The following is a 12,540-nucleotide window of genomic DNA, read 5'->3' as shown; positions in this document are numbered from 1 at the left end:
ATATTATTGTTGAACCAACTTGACCCAGCGTCTTTGTGTCCAGACCAGCCGTGCCCGGGTTCCTGCCTCCCAGCGTCAACAGCACCTTTTAATAATAAACTTGTTAAATTGCTGTGTGTGTTCGGTTCTCATTCAGAGTTCAAAAACCCATTCATAACACAAAATGGGTAGTCTTAGAAAAACGATCAACTATAGTGAGGATAACTGTATTACCTCCGGATGGTGGGAGTCCAGTAATGAAATCCAGGGCGATGTGTGACCATGGTCTTCCTGGGATGGGTAGAGGATGAAGGAGTCCAGCAGGGGGTCTGTGAGTATTTTTATACTGGGCACAAATAGAACATGCTGAAACAAACTTTTTAACATCCTGATAAAGAGTAGGCCACCAGAAATGTCTCTTGGTTAAGGTAAGCATTCTATTAATCCCAGGGTGACAAGAGAACTTAGCCGTATGCAGCCATGTTAGCACTTTGGTCCTCATGGTAGAGGGAACAAACAGACTATTTTGAGGACCAGTACCTGGATCGGGTTCAGTAAGTTGAGTGGCACGAACCTCCTCTTCAATCTCCCAGCGCATGGCTCCGATGGTAACAGATGATGGTAGAATTCTCTCCTCAGACTTGGAACTGTTGGAAAGTGAGAACTGTCGGGATAATGATTCAGGCTTAATATTCTTAGAACCAGGCTTATAGGTGATGGTGGAATTGAACTGTGAAAAAAAAAGTGACCAACGAGTTTGACGGGGATTTATTCTTTTAGCTTGTTGGAGATAAGTGAGGTTCTCATGGTCAGTTTAAATGACAAAAGGAACCTCAGCACCCTCCAACCAGTGCCTCCACTCTTCAAGTGCCATTTTAATGGCTAAGAGTTCTTTGTTACCCACATCATAGTTGGCTTCAGCTGGAGATAGATGACGAGAAAAAAAGCACATGGATGGTTCTTATTATCCTCAATAGATCTCTGGGAAAGAACTGCACCAACTCCAGAGTCCGATGCATCGACTTCGACAATAAACTGTCRGTTGGGATCTGGGTGAATGAGTATGGGAGCCGAGGTAAACAATCTTTAAAGCTCACCAAAAGCATCCTCAGCACTGGAGTCCCATACAAATCTCTGGAGTATGGAGGTGAGTCTAGTCAGGGGGGCTGCAACACGTCTGTAGTTGCGAATGAAACGTCTGCAAAAATTTGCAAAACCCAAAAAACGTTGAAGCTGTTTTCTATCCTTTGGTGTAGGCCATTCTTCCACAGCTTTTACCTTCTTAGGGTCGGTCCTCACCTGCCCTCTCTCAAATATCAGTCCCAAAACGTTTATAGAAGAAACTCCAAATTCACACTTTTCTGCCTTGACGAAAAGTTGATTTTCCATGAGGCGTTGGAGAACAGTCCGCACATGCTGTTGGTGCTGCTGGGGGGTCCTGAGAAAAAATCAGAATGTTGTCCAGGTATACAAAAATGAAGTCATTCAGAAAGTCTCTTTAAGACATCATTCACCAAAGCCTGGAATACAGCAGGGGCATTGGTGAGGCCAAATGGCATAACTAGGTACTCAAAATGGCCTAGTGGGGTCCGAAAAGCTGTTTCCCATTCATCCCCTTCTCGAATGCGTACCAGATGGTAGGCTTTGCATAGGTCAAGCTTAGAAAAAATGGTGGCTCCCTGGAGTTGTTCATACACAGAATTGATCAGAGGAAGGGGATACTTGTTCTTAATCGTGATCTTGTTTAAACCTCTGTAATCAATACATGGCCGTGAGGACCCATCTTTCTTTGAACCAAAAAAACCCCTGCTCCACCAGGGGAAGTGGATGGTCTGATACCAGAGGCCAAAGATGATTCTATATACTCATGCATCGACTCTCTCTCCGGGCCAGAACTATCTGCTGGAAGGAAGTGGAGCCCCTGGGAGGAGGTCGATGGCGCAGTCATAAGGCCTGTGAAGGGGCAAAGAAAGAGCCTTATCTTTGCTAAAAACAGGAGCCAGGTCATAATAACAGGTGGGAATGGAGGACAGATCAATATTTTCACAAGGGGTTGTTGGAGAAACAGGTGATACTGCGGCCTTTAAACACTGACTAGAACAGAACTCACTCCATCTCAATGTGACCTTTACTCCAGTTGATGGTGGGGTTATGTTTACAGAGCAATGGAAACCCCAGAATGATTTGAGGTCTTGCAGAATGGAACACAAAAAACTCACCCAGTTCGTGGTGGTTACCAGAAATGACAATATGGAGTTGTGAGACCTTGTGGGAGATGGAAGAGATGTGTTTTCCGGTGAGGGCAGCCATGGATATGRGGTGTGGAAGCTCTTCAGGGGAAATAGACAGTTGATCCACCAGGTTCCAGTTGATCAATGATTGTTTAGCACCTAAATCTATTAAAATATCAACAGGTAGGTTAAGGTTTTTGACACAAATCATAGCAGGTAAAGTTAAAGAATTCTCAGGAGATGAAGAGGCTACACCCACCAGTATCTCCTGTCCTGATGGGTATGGCCTTTTGGCCGTACTGGGCATGTAGCAATGAGATGYCCTTTCTTGCCACAGTATAAACATTCTCCAGCTTTAAATCGGCGTTGTCTCTCTTCAGGAGAGAAACGGGCACGGCCGATTTGCATTGGTTCTGATTCAGAATTAGATGCAGGAATGGAACTTACGGGATTGTTTACGGGTACAGTAACTGAAGGAGGACCGGAAACCCAGGAATTCTGAGAGCTGTGGTTCCTTTCTCGTCTTCGCTCATGRAGGCGGTTATCGATACGAATAGCAAGGTTTATTAATTCATTCAAGTTTTCAGGTTTGTCTCTAGTGGAGAGTTGATCTTTTATTTTGTCAGAAAGTGCATTAGAAAAAATACCTCAGAGGGCGGGCTTGTCCCATCTTGTCTCCTGTGCAGCAATGCGGAAGTGAATGGAAAACTCCGCAACAGACTGGTTTCCTTGTCGAAGCGAAAAGAGCCTTTTAGCTGCTGTTTCCTGGTGGAGAGGATGGTCAAAAACAAGTTGAAAATCTCTCATGAAATTGTCAAATGGAATCTGATCTATGTTTCTATCTCGGAAGTATGCATGAGCCCAACGGAGTGCATCTCCCTGGAGTGCGGAGATGATGAAGGTAATGCGGGCAGAATCTGATGTAAACATTACGGGACATCTGTTAAATGCCARKGAACATTGTAATGAAAACCCCCCGAATTGATCAGGGTTACMATCGAAAAACTGGCTCGGCTTGATATTCGGCTCTCTGGAGGAAACTGGTGGTGGTGGTGAAGACGTGATAACTGCAGAAGGAGGAGCCACAGGACTGGGAGACAACAAGGTATTCATCTTTTTATCAAGAGAAAAAATCATACCTCCTAATTTATCCATATTGGAGGAGAGAGTCTTTTGTTGTTCTAGAACCTGTTGCAAACTTTGGTCATTCTTAGATATTCGTCTATCTTGGACAGCTAAAGACTGTAAGACCTATTCCCCTCAGTTAAGTTTGGAGTACTCACAATGGCTGGATTATTCTGTTAAGATTTGTTCTTTTAAAGAGTACCCAAAATTAACTTAACTGGTGAGGAACACAGGACAACACAAAAAATGATAAAAGGTAAGTGAGTTTATTGTACAGTGACTGGGTCCAAGTTTCTTGAGGATCCAGGCGAGGAGGCTGACCAGGATGAGGAGGTTTGTCGAAGTTTTCTTTGTTGGGAATCAAACACAGGTACTTTCCAATATGTTTCTTGCAGCTTTCAGAGAGAGAGAGAGGCAGGGCGGAGGACGATGAATCACTTCAGTCTTGAAGTGAAAAATCCAACAGTCTGGATAAGGACCAACTGTGGAGTCACCAGGGGGATCAGGACAGTCCAGCCTGAACACAAGGTAGGTGTAGAAACAAAAATACAACAAGGGTTAATCAGTTATCTCAAAGAATTAAACTGAGGCCGTCTTAAACAGTACCATGGGCAACTGAATAATCCAGCGTCGGATGGATCTCAGAAGGCGACTGAAATACTCTCAGGATTAATCAGAGCAGACAATGCACAGGTGAGTCCATCCAGTCTCCGCCCACCGAACTCTCAATGAACTGCAAAACAATTAGTCAGGAAACAGCAGCAGCAAACCTCCAGAGGACCTTAACCCAATAGAGCTTTTAACCTCCTCAAGCGACAACTGAAGGGAGAAACCCTCCAAAACAAATAAGAAGTGAAAGAAGCTGCGGTAAAAGTCTGGAACTGCATCACTAATGAAGAATGCAACAGTTTGGTGATGTCAATGCGCCGCAGGATTGAGGCAGTCGCTGCAAGCAAGGGTTGTGCCACCAAATATTAAATGTTATTTACTTTAAGAGTTTTTTATTCCATTACTTTTGCTCACCTAAAAAATCCCGTGGTGTAATACGAAAGGTGATATATCCTAAGTTGTTTAACACATCTACATGTAAATACCAGGAAATAAAAGCTGAACTCTTGTCTCATGCTCATCCTTTGATCTTAAACTCAAATGTCTTCAGTGCACAACAAAAAGAATGGAATTTGACTTGCTGTTCCAATATTTTTGGAGGGGACTTGTAACTACTAACATATTATTCAACCTGCAACTCATTCAGCAGCAGAGTCAAAATACTGCTACATTAGGAAAAATGTCAAAACTCTAATTACCTTATTAGACATCCATCTCATTCTGAGTCATTGCAAATTGAAATGTACATCTAAAGCAGTAATACACAACAATGTTGCTAACTGCACTTTGTCCACAATTAGACAATGTTTTATGCTTAGAATTTCAAAGAAATCCACCCAAGTGTCTCTAAAGAACTGTTATGACAAAAAAATGCCTTAATCTCAAAGATCAGCACTGCTAGCACCACACATTTAACTAGAAGCACTCAGAGAGTGCAAGCCTCCGCCAAGACCAATTTCCCCCATCCTGTAAGAGTTAATGTGCAAAAGCAGAGATGGAAACACATTTGCCGAATAAGTTCTGACGTAGCGAACATTTAAGCAGGCAGTATGCACGGGATTTCTTCCCGGTGGAGACCAATGTGAAAAAAAAAAGAAAGTCAGATTCGTCACCCAACGTTATTCATCGTCAAACTGGTGTGGGATTAAGCTCCTAAGTTTTCATCAGTCACATTTCACTGTGCAAAACATCTGTTTTATCCCCTTGTATGAGTTTGTAATGGTTTGACTCTCTTTATAAAGTGCTTCTTGCCCCCCCCCCCATCTCCAAACTTTGAGGCCCGGCCAGAAGCTCTCTGTTTACAAGACTAGTAGTGAGAAACTGTTTTGAGTGGTTGTTTTGGAAATGTGGTGTGTTTGAGGAAATGGGAAAAATAGGTTTCATGGTGCAGTCACGCACTCCCTGGTCAGAAAATGTTCTCTAAATGCGCATCAAATGCGTAAAAATGCACACATTATGGCAAAATTTATTCATCATTAAATCTGGTTTTGACATTACTTTTATAAATTTTGAAGTCTGTGCTGTTCAGTCCAGTTCAAATGAACACTGAAAGCTCTTACTGTTTTTTACAGAAGCCCTGTGAAAGCATCACAGCTTTGCCGATCTCAGAGTGTTAAAAGAAAAAAATTCCTGTATCCGCATCGTGATCCAGAACATCACCAATATTGAAAAGTGTGTTACGGCCAGTACCCACAAGTGGTAAAAATGTCATGACAATCCGTCCACAAGTATTTGAGTAATGTTGTCCACAGACAGATTGACAGACAGACGGACATACGTGACCAAAAACATTACCTCCTTGGCGGAGGTAACAATCAATTAACTCCCAAGGGCAGGTTGCACCTCAAGAAGAAACAAAACAAGAGGAGGAATCTGCTTTACAAAAATAATTCATACTATTTTTCTAGTGATGAGAGAACAACACTGGATCTAATTTCCCTTTGGGATCAATAAAGTATTTTTGAATTGAAATGAAATACTATAGTGGCCGGCACATAAAAATGCATTGCAAGTGACTAAATGCATTGCAAATTGCAAAACAAGCTGAATACACATGAATGATGCAAACTCCGAAACATACAAACAACAACAAAAGCAAAGGAAAAACAATGCAAATTAAAAAAAAACATGACTTTGGCTTGTAACACAAAAGAGCTTTGAGTGGTCAATAAGGCTAGAAAAGTGATACAAAAATGCAGCCCATTCAACATTTACTTTGCTAGAATGGAAGAGGAACATAGTTCAGCTATGTGCAAACCACTCTTCAAATCCCACCAGTGATGCAGAAGCTTAGCATCACTTAAACCATAAGTAAAGTACTTTCTTTTGTACTGCTTTAAAGGAACTGGATGGCGGACTATGGTGACCCGAATGTCCTTTCATCATTCAGGTAAAGACTCAGCAAAAAGTCCCTTATTCACTCTGCACTCAGATGACATTTCTACTGAAGTGTGTGAGCAAGCTCGGAGCAGAGCCAGGATCTCCAAAATGACTCCTGCTGCTCAGTCAGTGTTTTGTCTCTAATGTTCATGTCGCACTGTTGCATGATGCCAGCAACTCAAGGGCTTATTTACTACAGCTTTGTATCAACACTGGCCTAAATTCTCTCTGCAGTCATTTACCACTCGTAAACATTTGTCTGGCATTTTGCTGCCACGCAACCTCCCACTGCTCTTCTGGCACAGCTATCGCCTCTAGTTACAGAGTTAAGATGATCATATCCCGCAGACTTTCCAGCTAATTCACACTCGCACAATGAAATCATGTCTGAGAGACGAACCAAGAGTCTGCACAGACAACTAGAGGACCAAATAATCAGATCATTTTCTGATCTCACCGTATGTGCTGAAGCTTTTGACAACAGATGGGGAGGGAAAAAAAGACAGAAATGTTGATTTTAGGAGAGGATGGATTTCTGAAGTCTCTCTAAATAAATACTGATGTTCAGATTTGTGCCTATTTCCAGCAGTCAGGGTAGTGTCCATAGACTGGTGCTGAGTGTAGTTGAAAGAAATACTAAGAAACAGGCAGAGGTATTAGACAAAGTGCTGCTGTGAGTCTACATTTACAGGCAGGGGCTACTTTCAGTGAAGCTGCTTTTCGCAGATTCTAAAACTGACTTTTAGACACACCGAACGAAAATGATGTGTAGACTCATTTATTTTGCAAGTCAAAACATTTTCACATCTATACATTTAACTTAGACAACATTGCAGTGACATTTTTGTTTTGGTTTTGATTAGGCAGTGGTAGGATTCAGGTCTTCTCAGTCTGATAGACAGGCTCTATATTATTTTTGGCTACAAAAGGCCTACTTCCACAATTGTACATCAACAGTCAATGACATGGGTTCGATTTGGTTTTAAACCAAAAATTTATGCAAACAAAAAGCATTACATACCAGATGTGGGCATTCAGTTCTAGACTATTATGCAGCTTTGATGCACTGATAAAAGATGTGGTCAGCTTTTAACATGTCCCAACTTGTGCAGATGATCAGCACATGGAGAGGAGATGGATTTCAGAAGAAAAGTGGTGCTGAGTGCAGAATTCACAGTATTCAGACAACATTTTTAGAAATCTTAACTAGCCTTTTTTATTGTTTTGGATGAAACTTTAACTCAGTGAATAATGCCGTTAAAAAGAAAGAGGCAAATGTCAGTCAACTGTTTTGATATACCAATATTGTTTCATCAGCAATGTTTTGGCAAACAGCTAAAATTATGTTCATTAACAGGAAACTGCCCAAATGTCTCCCAATAAAGGTAATATAAAGATATTTCTTTAAAGAGACAGAGGCCAATTTCAAGGTGTTTAGAAAGAGATATAATGAGAAATTAAGTTTATTTTCTATTTAAACATATAAACAGCATTTTAATAACTGAAGGTGTCATAGTTACTTTTATTATGGTATAAAATTTAAATATATGCATGGGAAACACACAATAATACCCCTTTAATTTTTTATTTTTGGTTTTAAACCTAAATTTTGTGTTTTGGTTTCATCACAAAATCATTTCACAAGTCTGTACTTTAAATTTAGAGCCACAAAATAAGTAGTTTGAAGCAACATAGGAGTGAAAATATTTTTTACTCTGTCTTTTGTTGTTTTAAATCATGACTTTTCTAAATTGTTGCCTATTTAAATATTGAAATTACAGGGATTTTTAACTGAGCAACAAAATAACATCAATGACCTGACAGTTGCTCAGCCCAATGCCAGGTATCAGGCACCTGACAGAAAGTTGGAGACTTTACTTACTGAAAATGACTGAGATGAATTGTTTCTGAGATGAATAGGATGTATTACAACGGTTTACATTTAAAATGTTACAATTCTTTTCAGGTTAAAACTCTTGAAAGAAAAAATAAAACAAAGTGAAAAAAGTCCTTAAAAATGGTCATTGATGGTAGTCCCTGATGTCTGATAAATTCATCCAATCACCCAATTTTAGTCCTTAGATTAGTTTAGAACCTAAAACTGTTCATATGTTTCTAATTAACGCCTCACTCAGAGGTCCAGAAAAAAAGTGAGGAAGGCAGATTTACCAAAGGTTTTGAAGCAGAATGAAGTCCGAGTGAATGTTTTACTGACTCCGCCACTTTTACTTCAAGTGCTTTAAGAGTAAGTGGTGTCTCTAGGGCACTTCTCAAAAGGAGGAAAAAAGAAAGCTCAAAGTGTCAGGATTTTTGTTTCCATTTTTTGTGGAGAATATTGCCAGAGGACTCAAACACTTCAAAGTTGAGCCAAATATGACCAAGGAGTGAATTAAAGCGTTTGGACAAAAAATAAATAAATAAAGCCAAACCATAATTAAAAACCATGTTTATTTGGATTTTGAATTAAAAGCTTATCTCTACTTGTTAAGAGAAAACAAAATGACTCTACAAAAGAACAGATTTAAAATGATCCCAGGCCAAAAACTGGTATAAAAAACAGACTTAGTATGCACATTTAATTCAATTCAAAAATACTTCATTGATCCCAGAGGGAAATTTAAATGTTGTTGTAACTCATTTAACTAAAGAGTTATTGTAGATGCTGATGGCTGTGGGCAGGAAATATCTTCTGGATAGTCTGAATTACAACGAAATTGAAGAAGCCTCCGACTGAAGACACAGTTTTTCTATGACAGTCTGATGAAGAGGATGGTCAGGGTTGTCCACAATGTTCTTGATTTTATGTAAAATCCTTCTTTGCACCATCATCTCATGAGATTCCACAGCGGTCCACAGAACAGAACCAGCCTTGTTTATTAGGTTGATTAGCATTTTTAGGTCCCTGGCTCTGATGATTTATTTTTGTTGTATGTATTACAACTTACTGCTTTTACTTTTTTAAAAAAAAAGATCCATTTCATTTGGTTATTTTGTACTCTGCAAAGCACGACCTGTACCATACTTTAAAATATTGAATATTAGAAAGTTGTACAGTATAAAGGAAAAAAAAAAACAAAATGAGGGTTGTTATACAACACAAATTCCAATGAAGTTAGGATGTTGTCTTAAACATAAATGAAAACAGAATAGACCATCTTGTTTCACAGCCATTTATGCAGCCAACACCAGCGGTCTACGGCCTACGTCCACTGCGGCCAACATCGGCCGCGGTCTATGTCGGCTTCAACCATGAATTGAGACACAGCCAGTGGGAGACAGGTCTGGACTGCAGGCAGGTCAGTCTAGTAACAGCACTGTTTGACTACAAACCCACACTACTGTGACACAAGCAGATTTGGCTTGGCATTGTCTTGCTGAAATAAGTAGGGGCATACATGAAAAACACGTGGTTGTATATGTTGCACCAGAACCTGTATATACCTTTCAGTATTAATGGGGCCTTCACAGATGTGAAAGTTACTCATACCATCAGAGATGCTGGCTTGTGAACTGTGCACTGATAACAATTCAGACAGTCCTTTTCCTCGTCAGACCACAGAACACTTTGCCACGTTGTGCCAGTCCATCTCAGATGAGCTTGGGCCCAGAGAAGCAGCTGGAGTTTCTGGGTGTTGTCATGATCCTTGTTTAGCTAATGTTTGGTGTGTTTTTTGATATTCCTGTTCTTGTTTTGGTACTCTGGTGTTTTTATTCGATTATTTCCTGTTTGGTTTCTCTGTGTTACCTGAGCAGTTCCTATTCACCCTCAGTTTTGCTCTCTTTGTTCTCAGTCTGCCAGCCACCCTCACCTGTCTCCAATTAGGCCAGCTGTTCCCAATCTTCATTACCTCTGCTCTATACAGTATAACCAGTCTCCTGCCACCACCTCAGCAGATCCTTGTATGGTTTTGCCCATGTCTGTCTTCTTTGTTCTCTTCCTGTGATTACGGAGTTCTCCAAGTTTTGTTGTTTAATAAAAGTATTTTTAGGTTATTTTAATTTTTTATTTTCTTTATTTATTTATTTTTTGGGGCGGCTGTGGAGGAGTGGTTAGGGGAGTGTGGTCTGTATCAGGGTCCAAACCTCACCACGACCATGACGGCTTTGGCTTTGCATTGTAGATTTTTAAATTGCACTTGTAGAAATAGCAATGAACTGTGTTCACTGACAATTTTTTTTTCTGAAGTTTTCTTGAGCCCATGTGGTAATATCTATTACAGAATTATGTACTTTTTTAATGCAGTGCCACCTGACGAATCAAAGGTCACGAGCATTCAAATTTGGTTTTAGGCCTTGTCGCTTGAGAGAGATTTGTCCAGATTCTCTGAATCTTTTAATGATACAGTATTACAGACTGTATATGATTAAATTCCCAAATTCCTTGCAATTGTACATTGAGAAATTTTGTTTTTAAACTATTGGACCATTTGCTCATGCAGGTGTTCACAAAGTCGTGAACCTTACCCATCCTTGCTTGTGTATGACTGAGCCTTTCTGGGATGCTCCCTTTATACACAGTCATGACGCTCATCTGTTTTCAATTAAGCTGTTCACCTGAGGAATACTCCGAACAGGTATTTTTTGGGCATTCCTTTCCCAGTATTTTGTTGCCCCTGCCCCAGCATTTTTGGAACTGGTTGCAGGCATCAAATTCATGAGTGAATATTAAAAAATAAATGAATAAAATAAACTGTTTATTAATTTGAACAAAAAAATATCTTGTCTTTGAAGTGTATTCAATTAAATGTAATTTGAAAGGGATTTGCAAACCACCATATTCTGTTTTTTATGTTTTACACAATGTCCCAACTTAATTGGAATTGGGGTTGCATCGAAAATATAAATGTATGGACTTGTGTGTGACCAAAAGTATTTAAACATTAAATAAATTTAATAACTGCAAACAGGTGAAATTGACACTTTCATAGTGAGAGCATTGTGAGTTTTTGGAGGATAATTTTTTTTAAAGTCAGACACATCTTCACAATATTCTTGTACATATTAATGTACATCTTTTGGTATCATTTCACTGTACAAGAACAGGTCGTCACACTGGGGGAAAGACTTAAACAGACTGTGCGCTTCCACAGAGGCTAAATACTTTTAGGCACAACATGTTTCACAGCAAGCATTGAAGACAACACATTAAATGTGTGACAGATTTCTGTTTTGCATCTTTTCTGTCCGTTTCGCATCGTCCTGATTTTTTTCAAACATGCTTTGTTACACAGGTCCAGGTTACAACAAGACGTTGCAATGTTGATTCCACATTCTACGTTCCAGTCTGGGGAAAACAAAAACAATTTTCGACATCTCTATCCCCACCCCCACTGGCAAGGGCACGAGCCCACCAATGGGGGCATGCCCCACAGTTTGAGAACAATTGTTAGAGACAAAAGACTTTTCATGTTTTACTGCTGTGATGATTACACAGTGCCTTCTTTATTGCCTTTGTTTGGAGGTTGGGTTGTTGGACAGTAGCCCGAAAATATCATTCAAGTCCATTTAAAACCATGTTAAACTATGCTAAAGTAGACTCATTATAATCATTGACCTTGAATAAATTAAATACAACAATGAATTACAGAGAAATACAGATTTAATGAGCAAAGATTTTGTAAAAAAGAAAGTTCCTATTTTAATGTTCTACTCCATCACATAGTTATTTATAGCACATTTGTGTTTCACGTGAAGAATGATTGTGTTTTTCAATCACTTCAGTAGAAAAAAGAACTTAATATTAGTTTTTTAATTTCTTCATCATCAGTGATTTTTTAAAGTAAAGAGAAAATAGAAAAAGAGAGAAAAACAGAGAGAAAATGTAATTAGAAAGATTGAAATAGAGATTAGAAATATATTAAATCACTAAGAAAACACAAGGCCACACACCCGACATCTGTTCGCTCATCTGAAAATAAATGGATAAATAAATGGATGGCATGCATACATATATACATATACCGAAAAAAAGTATTTTTAACCCCTAGTATATACTTCTACTTAAGTAATACTTAAGTAAATACTTTTGGCGCCTCTAAAGAGTGTTATAAACCAGACATTCTATGTTTCCTCCTCCAGAAAATCCTCCTGCAGCTGATTTATAAACCCCATCGTACCTGTTGTCTCCTCTTCCTCTCATTACCATCTTCCCCAGCTCAGAGCAACATGGCTGCTGCTGGTCAGCAGAATCAGCTGCAGTTAGAAAGACGTACGGCTC

At 39.5% G+C, this 12,540-nt stretch overlaps 2 protein-coding genes across 2 annotated transcripts in view; both read right to left on the bottom strand.

Moving 5' to 3' along the window:
- The window catches only part of LOC106524420 (uncharacterized), a gene marked incomplete in the record, with an annotated part of 1,983 nt that extends 1,263 nt beyond the window's left edge, over positions 1-720 (bottom strand). The window contains 1 exon segment of the mRNA XM_014018221.1: positions 214-720. Coding sequence (XP_013873675.1) covers positions 214-577 — 364 coding nt within the window.
- The window catches only part of gfra2b (GDNF family receptor alpha 2b), a gene marked incomplete at its 5' end in the record, with an annotated part of 189,730 nt that overhangs the window by 143,422 nt on the left and 33,768 nt on the right, over positions 1-12,540 (bottom strand).

Source organism: Austrofundulus limnaeus, unplaced genomic scaffold (genome assembly GCF_001266775.1).
Source record: "Austrofundulus limnaeus strain Quisiro unplaced genomic scaffold, Austrofundulus_limnaeus-1.0 Scaffold186, whole genome shotgun sequence".
Classification (NCBI taxonomy): domain Eukaryota; kingdom Metazoa; phylum Chordata; class Actinopteri; order Cyprinodontiformes; family Rivulidae; genus Austrofundulus; species Austrofundulus limnaeus.
This window is presented reverse-complemented; position numbering and strand designations above follow the sequence as displayed.